General features: G+C 31.3%; 1 protein-coding gene across 1 annotated transcript; it reads right to left on the bottom strand.

The window, feature by feature from the left end:
- Positions 1 to 14,374: 14,374 nt before the first annotated feature.
- On the bottom strand, positions 14,375 to 16,068 carry LOC129223006 (zinc finger BED domain-containing protein 5-like). Its single transcript, XM_054857570.1, has 3 exons — positions 15,577 to 16,068; positions 15,013 to 15,218; positions 14,375 to 14,774 (listed from the first exon to the last, which is right to left on the bottom strand). Exons 1-3 carry the CDS (start codon positions 16,066 to 16,068, stop codon positions 14,375 to 14,377), a joined length of 1,098 nt encoding a protein of 365 aa, XP_054713545.1.
- Positions 16,069 to 16,679: the final 611 nt, after the last annotated feature.

Here is a 16,679-nt window from a genome sequence, read left to right as displayed (position 1 = left end):
TGTTACCTTCTGTAAAACAGAAAAATAAAGGTATTCGTCATCTTGCCCGGCTCGTCATTTTGCCCCGGTCTCCCTTATTGTGTGTTGTTTCATCTTCACTCTTCTTTGTATTACAAACGATCAAAGACTTTCCACATTTACGACATTAGCTTCATACTGTTTTAAGTTGAAAGGTGATAATTCCAATAATATTTTCATTACTATACTACACTAGAACACATTAACACTGCAACATTTAAATTTTGTTTATCACCCTTAGTCATTTCCGGCCACGAATCTTATATAAATATTTTATTTTTAGTCTTTATTTATTTGTGTGTGTTAAAGTATTACGAATTGGTACATAAATAATCCAAAAATTGTTTTCAATAACATTTTGTCAACTTCTTGTTACAAAACGGAGTAATAAGTGTTTTAAAAAATCGTTATAATTAGGAAGAAAAATACAATTGCCGGGAAATTATTAAATCAAATAAAATAATTTTACAAATGTTATTACATCTAGTATTTCAAGGAAAAAGACCTTTTTATAATTAATACAAAGTAACATATTGATCAGATCATCAACTTTTGTTTCAAATTTTTACGGAGTACATTATTAAAAAGGTACTTCTTCAAAAATACCCTCAAACTAACAAGCGTGTGATCGCATTACTTTCTATTAGTAATTATTTTTGCTTCGGATTAAATTAAAACTTAGAAAGTTCGAATGAAGTCGTGAAGTAAACGGTGCAAGAAGTCGTTCACTCCACCATTTTAGCATAGCTTCGAGCAGATCACGTCTCTTACCAGAATGTTTTTGTAAAAATCATACAGGTAATCGTACTCGCTCAGGATGGAAATGCTTGCTATTCGGTGGTTAATATAATTGTAAATATTTTGCCAAATTAGAACGATATTATCAAATGATACAAATGGAATCATCATAAAAATAAATTTGGTAGTTTGAATAAGGGAGAGGATCAACGCAAAATGATATAGAGGTCTTTTCCCTTTGTTCAACATAAACGAAAAAAAGTAATGTTGAAAAATTACTTTTTGAAATGCAAAAGTCTTCAAAACTCTTACCCAATGATATCATATGATGCAGGGAGAAGCAAAGGGATGCAAGTGGACATTTTCAAGTTTTGAGTAAAACGCGTTTAAAGATCAGATCCTAAGTAGGTTTACATTCAAATTTTTTTCTAAATCAAGCTGTATTCCGTAACCTACTAGGGCTACTATTACTATATCTTGCTCCAAGATAGAGGAGGAGTCCACCTACTATTTGTACTGGTTATCTCCAAATTTTTAGTTTTGCCACTTGCATTCTTTTGCTTCTCACTGCCTCATATAAGAATTTTAAATCAGTTTAGCAGTGCCAGTCATCTGTCTTGTAAGTGCTAATGAATAAATTTTTGAATTGGTGGAAAGAACAACATAATATAGTAATAATAATAATGTACAAAATATGTAAGAGAAAACTTCCTAATTTATCAAAGTAACACTAGTGGAGTGGGGATCGTAACGAAGGAATGTGATAATGTGGATGTAATAATAATGCACTTTAAATAAGAACATTCTAGGGGGAAGTTACAATTGCAGAATCAAAACAAAAAATTCAGATAGTTTTAGTGTTTTGACTACATTTGAATTGAGGCAATTGGATACGAATGGCAAAAATGATTTCCATACACTTTTGCTAGCCTCAACTTCAAAGGCGTATGTCAAAAGGTTAACTACTACAAACAGTAACCTTGACTTTCGTTTGTTATCACGAACTTGTGTTACATATGGAATATAAGACAGGACCGGAGCAGATTTTTATTCACTGGCTCAAATGAAACGCTGAAACACAACTACTTTGGAAATCAAATAAAAAATATACTTTATCTGAAGCCAAGACAGCAGAAAATATAGTCCTAGCAATAATTACTTATGAATAAATTATTAAGACAATTAAAAGGAGAATCAGTAAAACTATTTTTAATTGTGGTAAATATTAAAATTTCTTTTTAAGAACAAGTCAAACGTGTGACATTATTAGACGTCTTTTTATCATTAAAATAGCCCAAAACTGCGCTTTAAATAAAACTTACAAAACACCTATGCCATTGATTAATTAGGTTTCATCATCATTTCTTTCAATATTAGTGGTCAGGACAAAATCGTTAATCTGCAGTGAGCACTTTTGCTCTGACAAAGGATATATATTATTCATAGAATGAATGAATTAAGCCAACTAAAATTGTTTTGGCCTACCAAAGAAGAAGCTCATTAATCTTGATGATTGATCAAATTCGTTTATTTTTCACTATATATTTTAGTTCTCATAAAAATGGATGAGAAACTATTCGGTTAGTTAAAGATATTCATTACTAATTGAAAAGAACTATACGAATATAATACATAAATAAAAAATGATAAAAGGGACTGTAATGGGACTAATTTTGCATGATTAATCATTATTAACTTTGAAAGATTGTAAAAAATACAAGTGCGATTACAATCCAAGTAGTGAAGTTTTAGTTCTTTTTTGAAAAAGTAGTTTCGGAATAATTTTCATTTTTGCTTTGTAGAAAATTAGAAGAAATTTAAATAAACATGAATGTGTGAATTCAAATTAAAGACACACACGAGCGCAAGCAAGCACGATTTGTTCTTAAATTGCAATTGTTTACTCACCTGTATTCCACATTATTTTTCTACAATTAATTTTCTTAAAGTCAGTTTCTTCTTGGATTTGTTTCGGACCAACACTTAAAAACAACTTTTTTTTCGGCGGAAGCACGATTAAATTTGCTTTTTTTGATATTTTGACCATCATATTTTTAAAAGTATAAATGGTTAAAAAAATCATTTATAGATGAAAAAAATATAGCTATTGCAAAATATCTTACAAATGGCTGGTATTCGTGAAAAACCAAAAACGGCATTTGAAATCAAATTTTTTTCCTCACAGTAGCGGTAAATTGGTTTCAAATGTCTCTAAATTAGTAAATTTATTCGATTCTGTAATAAAGAACTTGATAAAATGCTTTAAAGAAAATAATTGGACCGAAAACAAGGTAAAAAAGGTCAACCGGCAAAGTTGACCAAGCGGAATCGAAGATTTACAGTTAAAAAAATTTATGAAAAATACACATTTGAGTAATGTAAAAGTTTCTGCAGAGTTAAATGAAAATTTTCACATTTAATTTTCACCTAAAATTGTTTGCCAAATTCTCTGATTATCTGAATTAAATGGGACCTCTCCCAGCAGAAATTTTCTTGACCTTGCAAAAAGCAGAAAGCTTAGGCTTTTCGTCGCAAAATCAGTAATAAATAAGCTGAAAACGTTTTGGAATTACGTCTTACTTACAGTTAAAAAAAATCAACATTTTTGATTAAAATGTTGCATAATTGTAGATAGAAGAAAAAATTAGGAACTTAATCTTAAAAACTTAGTTGGACCAGTTAATCAGCAGGGTGAAGGTGTTTTTGTGTGAGGGTGCATATCAGCCTCAGGACTTGGTAGTTTGGAATTTCTTGATGAAATAATGAATCATGCTGTTCATTTAAATTTTTTTAAAACCAATTTTAAACTCTCAGCCAAAAATTTGGTTATCGGAAACAACTTTGTTTTTTTTTTTTTTAATCAAGATGACGATGAGAAACACATGGTTTTTCAACGTTTGTGTCTAGTGCCTCAAATATTGTCCTAAAGTTTAGAAAATACCCTTTCAATCTCGAGATTTTAACTTAATGTAACATATTTAGAGATGTCGGGAGGTTAAATTACTTTGAAACGAAAATAGAGCTAGAAACAGTAAGACTCGAAGTTTGGTTGAACACTTACTCAGAGATTACGCAAAAAAAGAAAGAAAATAGAATGAAATCCATTCCCAGACGTTTAAAAGGTGTTGTAAAAGGTGTTGTTGATACTGCATGATATTCTACTAAATAATAACTTAATAAAAAGTTAGATTATTCAACAACCTATAGACTTCTTTAAAGTGTACGAAGACTTTTGTGAGATAAAATTTTCGGCGCTTTTTGGTTTTTGATTTTTTAAAATTTAAGTTTTAATATTTAAAAAAATCATGTAGTTTTGTTGAAAATTTATCATAGATCTTATAATTGAATACCTATTCCGAAAGATTAATTCTAACCAATGGATAGGGTCCTGTTTCATTGAAAGTCGAAAGTGTACGAACACTTTTAAGAGTCACTGTATATAGAAACAAATACGTACACGTAAAACCTGCTGCATTTATTTTAATGACAGCGGTTTCATAAAACATATTCCTAAGAAATGCGATTATTGAGAAACTTACCCAGCTCTATACCACTGAGTACTGATTTTCATTTCAACAAGCGATATCCATTCAATCTCATACCAACACTTAATTGAATTCTACGTATAGCCGTGTAACGTGATGTGACTGTTTTGCACTTGATTGATCTCGGGATTACTTCTCCAGCAACTTTACGCCCACCCCAAATCCCTTTCCGACCTTTTTTTGATACCTGAGGTTTTTTTTTTTTTTTTTTTTTTTTTTGTTCTTCTTGGCATGCTGTTCCGGGCGAATAGATCTAGAAATAAGTGGACGATAAAAGAACATATTTCGTATTCTCCCGCAAAGAGTTGCAACAACACAAATGGAGAAGATAGGTGTATTGAAACTATGGAAAAGACGTTTCTTTTTTATGTTGATACATTTTGCCAGTATGAGATAAAATTCCGATTGACAGGTGTTGCTCTTGAATAATCATTGTTCGTCGTGTATTAAAGTTGATGCTTCTGCATGTATTAGTTACTGTAAAGGGTGCTCCTGGTACAAATTCACTGTTTACGTCGGATATTCAGCAAATTTTGCCCACACATTTACACATGGATGTTCTCCAAAATTTAAAACAGTTCCAAATTAATCAAAATTTGAATTTCGAGTCATAAAATTGAAATAAATTGCTTTTTTTTGCACAAACATGTTATAGTATCATTTTTAATATTATACATCGTAAAACGAAGTTGTTTTTTGCACTAGATGAAACTTCATCTCAAAACCTGCAAAACAAGCGAAATTCAAAAGTTTCAATGCAAACCGTTTCTTATTTCAATAAATAAATAAATAAATAAAAAAATAAAATAATAAATAAATTAAAAAAAAAACATTAAACAAAAATAAAACGAAGTTAAAATACATAAAATAAATGAAATTTTGCCCAACATGCTATCTTTTCATTTTTTAAAAACACTTTTGTTAGCTTACGTATAAATAATTTGTGTGACGAAGATAGTGTCACTCATGCTTTAGTTATAAGTCAGTTTTATAGTTGACTGAGGGAAATGTAGTACTAATAAATGACTTTGTAACGTATAACTTGCTAACTTCATATAAAAACTACTTTTATTTATTTATTTATTTATTTTTGTTATTTATCCAGCTAGAAACATTTTAACAACGCATTTAGAAAAAAAAATTCTATATTTTATAAAACACAACAAATACGACAAAAACTTATTTTTGCCATATAGTTTTTCCGCGACATTATGTGTTTAAGTTAATGTGATAAACGACAATAATGATTTCCCCTTCCATAATAAATGGACGCAAAAGTTTTGAGCTTTCATCAAAAATCACGATCCATACATCTATCATATCGCCGTTAATTGTGTGGTGCTTCTACATCGGAAGTTGCATCTCTTCGATGATTGATCAAGTGACGGACATTCTTTCCGTTACGACGACGGAATCTTAATCGCAGAAAATTAATTCATCCCACTAAGGGTGCCAAAATGTGCGCAATCATTACATGGGTTAATTATAGTTAAGCATGTTTAAAGGAAAACGACTTACTTTGACTGAAAATGAATGTGAACAGAGTGCTAACTCAAACATAACTTTGCATTTAATGCGTGTCTATAAAGCATATTTTCCTCCAATTTGAGTGTGCTACATTTTAAACTAGGGGAGAGTGTTGTACCTTGTTACGCTTGTAACTTGGGTCACTGCTTATTTCTAAGACACTTTTTTAGCAGCCATGTTTTTGTGATCTCTAATGGTAACCTTCACCACTACATGGTGCCGTAGTAACAATCAGCATCAAAAGAGTAAAATTGATAATTTTGTGAGAGAAAGAAACTTTCATGACTCCAATATAAATATTTTCTTCATTTTTCCCATGGTACAACAGCCTGTGTCCCAAGGTACAATAGGATATTGTGCATTGGCACGGTTTGGAATTTTTACTTTAAATGGCTGGCAATATTTTATTTTCAAGCTGTCTGAATTAAAATAATAATAATAAATTGCAGACATATGTTGGGGTCTTTAAATGTGACTTTTAGATTTTAAGTTTGATTCATATAATTAAACTTTAAAAATTAAAATATCTAAAGTGTCCTAAGGTACAAAAAATTCCCCTACACTTAGAATCTATTTTCGGAGTGCTACTTTCTGAAGGATAGTTGCATATTATTTAATCCAATGTTGAGGGCGTAAAGTCTTTAAATGTGTATTTTCATTTTGCTCTGAGAATAGAAAGTTTGGCGTTTAATTTTTCTATATTCGAATACAAGCTACCATAATATCTTAATATTAAGTATCAACGTTCTAAAAATCTGGGAATGATCTGTCATTGCCGATATCTTTCAAAAAAAGAAAAAGAAAAAAATGGTTGGAATTGGTGTATTTAGTTAAAATATATGAATATATCTATATATTTTAAACTTTTCAATCTTGAAAAAAACAACATGGTAAAATTACAAAATTGAGTTGTTTTTGCCGAAATCTTTTGGACAAAAAAAAAAAAAAAAGGAAAAAGAAAAATTGGTTATATCGGGATACTTTACTTAACGTTATTCTTTTGAACTGTTCAAAATTGAACTAAATGATTTAAAATCAGAAAGTGAAATATGGGAATTTAATTTCCTCCCCGAGGTCTTTCAAATAAAAAGAAGATTTTTTCAAATCGGGCTGTTCACTTAAAAGCAATTTTTTAAACTGTTCAAAATTGAACGAAAAATTGTTAAAATCAAAGGGAGAATATGAGAATGAGATGTCTTTGCCGAGATCCTTTTATCAAAAAAAAAAAAAAAAAATCGAATTCGGCTATTTATTCAGAAGTTATTAGAAGGGAAGAAGACAGACAGACCGACAAACATAATTTTTTCCATGTCTAAACTCTACTTTCTAATTTTAATTTTTTCAATATTTATTTAATCATTTTGTTTATTTGTGAATGCTTGTTTTCTTATCGATATTTTTTAAGATGCATTAAACCTTTTTCTTGTTTTATTCTTGTCATTTTTACTTTCTTACAAAAAAAAAAAAAAAGAAAAAAAAAAGGAAATTTTGTATTCGCGAAACTATTTTCACTCAAAAATCGACCTAAATTTATATTTTGCTCACCCGCGAATGAATGTTTTTTTCGACTCGACCACACGTGGATATATGCCTAAAAACGTACAGACACCCGAAATATCCATTTCGACGACCCCCGATTTAATTACAAAGAATTTTCTCGTGGCGTCCGTATGTACGTATGTATGAGTGTATGTGCGTATGTATGTCACATAACTCAAGAACAATATGTCCTAGAAAGTTGAAATTTATTACGTAGACTCCTAGTGAGGTCTAGTTGTGCACCTCCATTTTTGGTTGCATTCGAGTGTTTCTAAAAGGGTATTTTGCACCTTTTTGTGGAAAAATCATTGTTAATTTCGATGAAAACTCAAGTGGTGTTATTATTTGGCGGACACTTGGCGATATAACGTCAGTCGCATAGGTGTTTCGCCTACTTGGCGACAAATTTGGAGGATTTTTTTTAAAATCTGGTTTCAATTCGGCCACTGTCGGTGATATTTAGAGAGTAAACTATTGAATCACATTAAAATTGCCAATAATGGGGAAATAACATTAAATTAGTGTAAAAGAAGTCATGTGGTGCGCACATCAGCTCATTATCTTAACGGGAAAATGGGATGATATTTGGGAGGTAGCGTTTTAATCCTGTGTCGGTCAGCCTATCTTTCAAAGCCCTAATAACATTTGAGGTAATAGTCCGAGTGTCCTAAGTTCTGAATTATTGTTTTTTTTTATCCGGATTTTTTTTTTTTTTTTTTTGTATTCGATGGAAACTTCAGATTTAGAAAAGCAAGGTTCTTGAAGTCAAAGAATAGGTAATTTTGTTTTTACGGCACACACATGACCAAATCATAAGCTTGCAATTTAAAACATTCGGAATAAACCACTGACATACTACTGTTTTTTCCTCTGTTATAAAGTACTTAAATATTATTTATGCTTGGATTTTTCTGTATTCCCTGTAAAATACGCCCGAAAAAGATTTTCTTTCTTTCCGCTAAACGGTCTTCTTCTTCTTTTTTTCTTTTTCTCAGCTTCACTTTTCATGCAAATTACTGCCCACTCACTAAAATATTATGCAAGCAATTTATTTTTATCTTAATGAAGAAAAGTAACGTTTTAATTTTCCCCAGAACAAAAAAAAAAAAAAAAAAAAAACCTTATTATAATCTGAGTTATCAGTGGAATCTCATTTGTTTCTTATACATCGCATTCCTAGCTTCTAAAATAATGATAACCATTTTCTGTGGTAGCGAGGTAGAATGTATTTTTACACGAACATCATGCTGTCAGTAATCAATTAAATGTCTCTCCTGTTGATTTTATTTTTCAGTGCTTTTAATATAGACTCCCTGATTAAACGTTCTGATAAGTTCGATAATTTTTATTTTCAAAATATTCTTTCCTTGAGATGCTGGTGCAGATATGTACTAATAATAATTCTTTGAAACTATACTTATTTTACAGATATTGAAAGGTTATTTTGTTGTAGTTCTTTTTTTATATTTAAAAAAAAGTAATTGGAAATTGGAGCAAAATCCTGCTAAGTATTCAGTTAAAATAAAACATATTCATTACGCTCAAATAACCAAAAAGGCAAATATTTTATTTGGTAATGTTGAGCTCATACATCGAAATTGCGTGCAATAAATATCTCATTAGGTTTTTTCTGTTGCCGCCCTAAAAAGCAATTTAAAAGTGTGACGTAGATATATCTAATTGCGATTTTTGTACAAATGCGTTGCTACTTTTTAACAGTTATTTCATTGCAATACTTAAATGTGTCAACACGTGAAACAGTCCGGTAGATTCAAAATTGCCCCCTGAATAGTCTGAATAGTTTAAACAAGACGGGAAAAGTTATTATAACTCATATGTTTTTGTAGAGATATGTGTTTGGGTAAGACATAGGTTTTTTTTTCAAAAAGATTTTTTTTTTTTTTTTTGAGATACTTACCGTCGCAACCATACGCTTCAATTCTAAAAGTTAGTAATTCTCATACGTGTGAGTGTGGGACTGAGTTCCATTTTTTTTAAAGCGCCCTGTCATTTTGCAGCGGCGATGTATATGAATATAGTCTTCTTTCTTTATTTTTAGTGTGATAAACATACTGTTGCAGTAACAAATAAAATATTTCCACTAAAAAAGGAGAAAAATCACTTGATTTAGTAGGATGATATTTAATTGTACAAATCTAAAATAGAACCCAAGGAACCAAGTGATATTTTCACCCCGTTTATTGATAAAAATTCAACTTCATCTCATGCGTTAAAATAGAGTAAGTCAGGGTATCATGCCCCGTCATATAAGTTTCCCCAGTAACTGAATTTCACGATTTCAGAAATAGGGAGCGTCCATGTCGAAATTTGAAAGAGTATTTGTGTATAAAAAAGTTGTATGTATACACTACAGCCATTTTAGTGAATTTTTATGGGTAATTACAACGTTATAGCAAAGTGAAAGATAAGAAAAACACTTTTTAATGCTTGATCTAAGTTAGTACTTTTAAGAACTTTTGTTAAAGTAAGTAGCATTTCAATATTCTGTTAAATTATCTGTTTATACAGTAAGGAAACATCATAAAGAAGGGTCTTACCGTTGATTGCAGCAAAATTGGACTGATGTTTGAACAAGAGGTGGTGGGGAGATTAACCCTGAGAAAAAGGTAATGTGCCACACCTGTTTACAGATTATTTGCCCTCCCTGATGAATCGAGAGGGTAATGTCTCCCCTATTGAATATTACTTACTTGTGCTGATATAAATCCGAGAATTACCTTTATTTATTTTCTTTTGCCAGAAAACTATATATATATATATATATATATATATATATATATATATATATATATATATATATATATATATATATATATATATATATATTAGGACATTTAGTCACAACATTGAAAACTAAAAGTTTACAAAATGTTTTAAAAACTGAAAATTACGACGAAAATTTTACCGGATTGGAGAAATTTTTTCTGAAGTTTGCATTTATTTATGTTCCATAAATACAACATTCGGCTCATTTAATTACCAAAAACGCTGCTTCAAATTATCGGTGTTCCCCAACTGTTGGTCACAACCCCAGTCATGAGCGGATGCAAGAGGAGGGTAACAGGATCATGAACCCCTGCCCTCTAAATCGTCGACAATATTATCTGTCCACATTGCGTTCAAACACTTAATGAAAAAAATATAAACGACTTCAGTAATGCGTTTTTAGTGAATATTTAAAATACTACTTCTTTTCACTGTTGATAAAATTAATTACTTTCATTTTTTCTCCATCAACTTATTTCTGGCCGATTTAATGCATTTTATTGACACCCTTCTATTTCAGAAACTTTTTGAACACCGTAGGCTGATTTGCGGGGAACTATTGGGTCTCAGTATTATTCTTACTTTGCAGCTGCATGAAAAGGTAATGCCTCAAAGTTACAGTATAGACGGGACCGAGAGAGCAGGGTGTGATTTGAATTTATTCATCATCGTTATAATCTACAAATGTTAGTAACGTAAACTTCAGAATTGAGAGTGAGCCCAATATTTGGTATTATTGCGCGTGAATATACGTCACGAGATCAGATTAAACGTTACATTATTTGTTCATAAAGAGTAATTAAATATAAGAAACGTTTACGAAAAACTGGTAGCTACCGATGCTTGGGTTAAAACGAATGATATATAAACGTTTGATATCCGGTTAATAAATATTACTGGTAGCTAATCGACAACATATGAGGCAGTGAAAAGCAAAGGGATGCAAGTGGACATTTTCAAATTTAAGATCCTAGGTAGGCTTTCATGAATTTTTTTTTCTAAATCATTCTGCACAGCAGCACCTACCAGGCCTACTAGTACTATCTCTTGGCTCAAGACAGAGAAGAGGTTCCCCTACTGTTTGTACTGGTAATCTCCAATTTTTTAATTTTGCCCCTTACATCCCTTGGCTTCTCACTGCCTCATATTTAAATTGGTATTATTTGTGTATTAAAGCACAGTGAAGCAGCTAAAATATTCGCGGAATGCATTCTGTCTTTGCCATCTGATAAAAATAAAGAGACCTCCTAACTGCGAGTTGATGTGATTCGAGATAGTATACGTCGGTGTATTTCTGCACACTCAGTTTAAAAACAATTAAAGAAGAAAAAATAGCATTATTTTCATTTTCCTTTGTAGCGATGCGACTTGCAGGTGATTTTATTTATAAAAGTATATTATTTAAATTTATTTCCAAGAAGTTGTCATTATTTTTTATTTTATCACCAGCTAATTGTATTATGTAAATTTTTCCAACATTATGAAGTTTGATTTTGTATAGCTCGCGTTTACCACAAATGCATAGTAAATTTAAAAAATTTAGAACTGAGTAAAATAATTCTGAAAGTGTTAAAATATGTTAAAAATCATAGTAGCTTTTTTTAGCCTACTTTCCCAGTAAAAATCAGAGAAAGAAGAAAAAAGCATGAAAGAAGGCTTAATACATCTTAAAAATATCCCGAAAAACAAAAAAAAGTCAAAAATAAATAAAATAGTTTGATAAATATTGAAAAATTAAAAATTTGAAAGTAGGGTATTGAGATGGGGAAAAATGTCTGTCGGTCTGTCTGTCTGTCGGTCTGTCTGTCGGTCTGTCTGTCTGTCCCCCCCTAATAACTTTTGAATGAATAGTCCGATTCGAACAATTTTTTTTTTGTTAGAAAGATCTCGGCGAGGACATATCATTCCCATAATTCATTTTTTGATTTGAACAATTTTTCTTTCAATTTTGAACAGTTCAAAAAAACTTAACATTAGCGCCTACGGGGAAATTCAAATCAAAAATAAATCTTGAACTTAGAAGCGAAGTGGCTTCAAAAAAACTTTGTAGGGAAAAACTTTTGATAAAAAACATGTATCGAAAATATCTTTTTGATTTGAACAAGTTTTCGTTCAATTTTGAACAGTTCAAATCTCTTAACATTAGCGCCTAAGGGGAAACTGAAAGTCAATATAGATTCCGAACTTAAAGGCGGATTTACTTCAAACAAACTTTGTTGGAAATAGCTCTTGACGACCTACTCCCGACTCCGACTCCGAGAATTTAGGGGCACCTGACACCGACTCTGACTCCTGTTCCCGACAATTAATCGGACTCCGACTCCCCGACTTCGACTCTGACTTCGTAGCTTTGACAAACATTTATACACGGAGGACAAATGACTGACTCCGATTCTTGGATATTCGACTCCGACTCTTTTATCCCAAAATGAGATTGACTCCGACTCCGACTCCGCTGCTGTGGTTTTAACTGTGAAATAATTATTGTTGATATGATTTGTTTTTATTTTCACGCTAAAGTTTTAATTTAGGTATTTAGTTTTCGGTGAAACAACTCGAAAAATATGCGCAGACGATTTTTTTTTTTTTTTTTTTTGACAATGAAAATTATTTCTTTAAGTTGACATTTTATTGTTTTTTTTTTATTTTGGTAAGTGCATTAATTCGTTTAAAAAATTATTTTTGGCAACAGGAGAAAAAGAAGCGATTTTTTTTTATATGATGTATTTATTTTAATGAACTTATTATTATTATTTTTTCGCTTTAAAAGCTGTTAAAAAAATTTTTTAATGGAAAGAAGTGTATTAGCTGCTTTGTTTAAAAGGTGCTGCTATTTTATTTGTTCGTTTTTTTGAAGAAAAGTAAGGAGTATTTTATTCCTAGAAATCAGCTTAAAATATTAAAAAAAATATGTTTGAAAAAATTTGCGATTTTAGCTATTTTTGAGAATATTGATCAGAGTACTAGAAAGTAGTATGGGTATACGGGAAAGTAGGCTCGTCTAGTTCTAGACGGAACTTCTTGTTTTTTCTCATTTCTAAATTTATATGTTACGCACATTATAGCGCATAGATAAAATGCATTAAGAATTTTGTTTTTGCATAAATTAGCAACTATTGCGTTGCTCGTATTATGATTCTTATTGATTTGCATTCATTTAGCTAACTGTTAATACTTTTTGCTTGTTATACGAAGTTTTGTAATGTTACCTCAAGTGGGGCAATTAACCTGATGTAGTGGGGCGAATTGTCTGACTGTGAAGGTAATATGCTCCAAAGTAGCAATTTTTTTTTTTGCAATAAAAAAATTAAGTCACAGTTTTCGGTCATAATAAATTTTGTACATTACCTGGACCTATATTAAAAGAGTCCGGAGGCATTATTTTTCATTTTTAGTCATTGTATTTTTTTAAATAAAGTTTCTGCTTAGGTGGGGCAAGATTGCCGGACTTACTCTATAAAATATAGCTTTTTGTTTAGGTTTTATTACATTCAATGCTCAATCTCGGTATTTTTTCCAGAAAAATACAAACAAATTTTTGCGTACTATTAAAGTGAACCAAACGAGGCCATCCTATGGTTCAGGCCTAATATGTCGCTCATGTATCATTTAGTTACTTTCAGCTTTTGCACATAGCGCTCTTTGTTCTCATTTATTCAGTCATGTCTCACAAATTTCATTCTTGGATAATTTATTTCCGAAGAACAATTCATCTTAGCTCCAGTTCTGTATTTAAGAAAAAATATTTTAATGAGCATGGTAAATCTTCATTGAAAAAAGAAACAGTATGTTAGAAAAAAAAAACTGTTAAGTAAGAAACATTAAAGTTCTGTCCAATTTGATAGATATCGGTAATTTAACAACTTCCGAAAATCAAGGAAAACTATTTTAAAAAAAAAAACGTTTTTTTTTACGATAGTTGCCACCATTTAACTATTTAGCACAGCGGTTCCCAACCTTTTCAGTAGCGCGGCCCACTAATTTCGTCAGAAAAATTTGAAGGCCCACTAACTGCTTTGTATAACTTCTAATGGCAAACAGCATATGTATTTGTGTGTATAGTATATATATATAATGCACATTTTTCAGCAGTAAGTAAAAGATAATGTACCAGAAGAATTTTAAGATGTTTCTTTTTAACGAAAATAATTTTATTATAATCCACGTAGCTGACAAAATTGTAAAAAAGTCAAAAACAAGTATTAAAAGTCAAAAGATTCTTAATGGGATTTTTGACACTGTTTGTCTTCCACCAGCGATTCAATGTCTGGATTGAAACGAGACAGTTTTAATCTCAAATCGCTCTCAACATTTAGCTTGTTTCTGTATTTATTCTTCAAAAATACTAAAGTTGAAAAAGCTCGTTTACAAAGATAAGTTGTAGAAAACCCCATCAAGTGTGAGAGGGCAATTTTGGCAATAACTGGATATTCTTGCCGAGCGTTTATCCAAAACGGGACCAATGGTGTTGTCTTGAAAAGCGATTTTAAAGATTGGTGACATGATAGTTCAATTAATGAATCTTCTTCACTTGAAGATAATTTCAGTTTGGAAAGGTAGTTCTCTTCAAAGGGATTTCTGATCCACTGAATTTCATCCTCAATTTTAGGGAAGAAGTGCCTAAGAAATATGAAAAATCTTAATACTGCTTCAGTTACTAAAAGCCTCATTCATATGAGTGAATATTCACTCACACTATATTATACAAAATAATTATCATTTGTTAATATTAGTTTTAAAATCGTATTATTTGAAATATTTAATTTTTGAAGAAGTTCTTAAGAAAATTAATGTCTTTAATAATAAGACGTATTAAAATACTGGCAAAAAATTAAGGAGAATAAAATTTTCAGCTTACCTGAATCTAGAGGCCATAGCGTTGAGGTGATCTTTTATTGTTGCAGCTGTTTTTCTATCGACTTTAATTTCGTTGGTCTCAATAAAGTCATGCAAAGTAGGAAACGCATCAAAAGAATCTTGGTCTACCTTTCGAGCCCATCTCTGAAGTTTAATTATCATAGCTTCGATTTTGTCTTGCACAAAAATCTTATGACAATCCTTGCCCTGCAGAGTTAAATTCAGAACACTGAGGGAATTGAAAATATCTGCCAAATAGGCCAATCGTTTTAACCAATTTTCATCAGTTATGCAGTCTAAATGGGAACTTGCTATTTTTCCATCATTTTCTCAATCCGTTAGGAAAATCAAGAGTTCATCGCGGAGTTCGAATAACCTTGTCATAACTTTTCCCCTCGAGAGCCATCGAACTTCACAATGAAGCAAAAGTTACTTGTGTTCAACGCCCATTTCGTCGCACAAAACACTAAACAGTCTGGAGTTTTTAGGTCTTGCTTTGATAAAGTTCACGATTTTCACTGCGTCGTCAAGAGTTTTTTTTTAAAGACGCGTCCAAGCCTTTTACTGCAAGAGCTTCTCTATGTATGCTACAATGCGTCCAATCTATTTCATTTTCTTTCATGAAATTGTCAGCAGCTTTGAAAATCACCTCTCCAATTTTTCTTGTTGGCAAAGACTGACAAAACAACATTTCTTCTTGAATATTTCCATTCCATTCAAAACGACAGAAAGCTAATAAATTAGCCTTGCCAGCAACGTCCGTACTTTCGTCAAATTGGAGCGAAAAATATTCACTTTTTCTCAGAAAAGTAACGAGAACTTCTTTTACGTTTTCTGACATTTCATCTATTCTTCTTTTCACTGTTGTGTTTGATAACGGAATTTCATTAATTTGTTTTGTACATTTTTCATCAAATAAAGCATTACTTATAATTTTTGCGGCGGGTATGATAAGTTCTTCTCCCACGGTGTGAGCTGAACCCTTTTTTGCAATTAACAAAGCTAGTTCATAAGAAACTCTGGTGCTTAGAGTGCTTTGCTTTGGGGATTTTTCCATGGTGGATTTTGTAATAGAAAAATTTCTTTTCTTCGTTTGAAAGAAATCCAAAGACTTTCCCACACATTCAGGATGCTTAGTCGAAAGATGTCTTTCAAGTTTTGAGACTTTCATACATCCGTTTGACAAAGTTTCAAAGCAAATCACGCATTGAGGGCTCTTCTTCGGAACCAGAATTAAAGCCGAATTTTATAAAATCTGGGTTGTATTTTCTAAAGTATGATTTACTTTTCTTTGCTAATTTTCTGCTACTTGGACCGGACATTAACTTACCAACAAACGCAGTTTCAGTACTAGTCGAAGGCAAAACAGATGCGGGAGTGACTTCATCACTTGCGGTCTTCGTCTTACGGCAAGACCCTGTTCGAATCCAAGAATCCATGTTTAGGTGAAATACGTTTTCCTCACAGACAGACACAGAGCGATGCTATTTGTCATATCTGGCAACATTGAATAGCACTCAACAGATAAAATGAAGAAGTGAACTGAATGAATCGGCCATGTTGAATCTCACTTGTGTACTTGTTGCGTGTCTTGTTCCAGGTTTCTTGTTCTTGTTAATGTTTTTATTTTAACTACCTTTGAGAATAAATGTAATGTTATAACCAAGT

This window comes from Uloborus diversus, chromosome 5 (genome assembly GCF_026930045.1).
Source record: "Uloborus diversus isolate 005 chromosome 5, Udiv.v.3.1, whole genome shotgun sequence".
Classification (NCBI taxonomy): domain Eukaryota; kingdom Metazoa; phylum Arthropoda; class Arachnida; order Araneae; family Uloboridae; genus Uloborus; species Uloborus diversus.
Note: the sequence above shows the minus strand (reverse complement) of the source record. Positions and strands in the feature narration are given on the sequence as shown.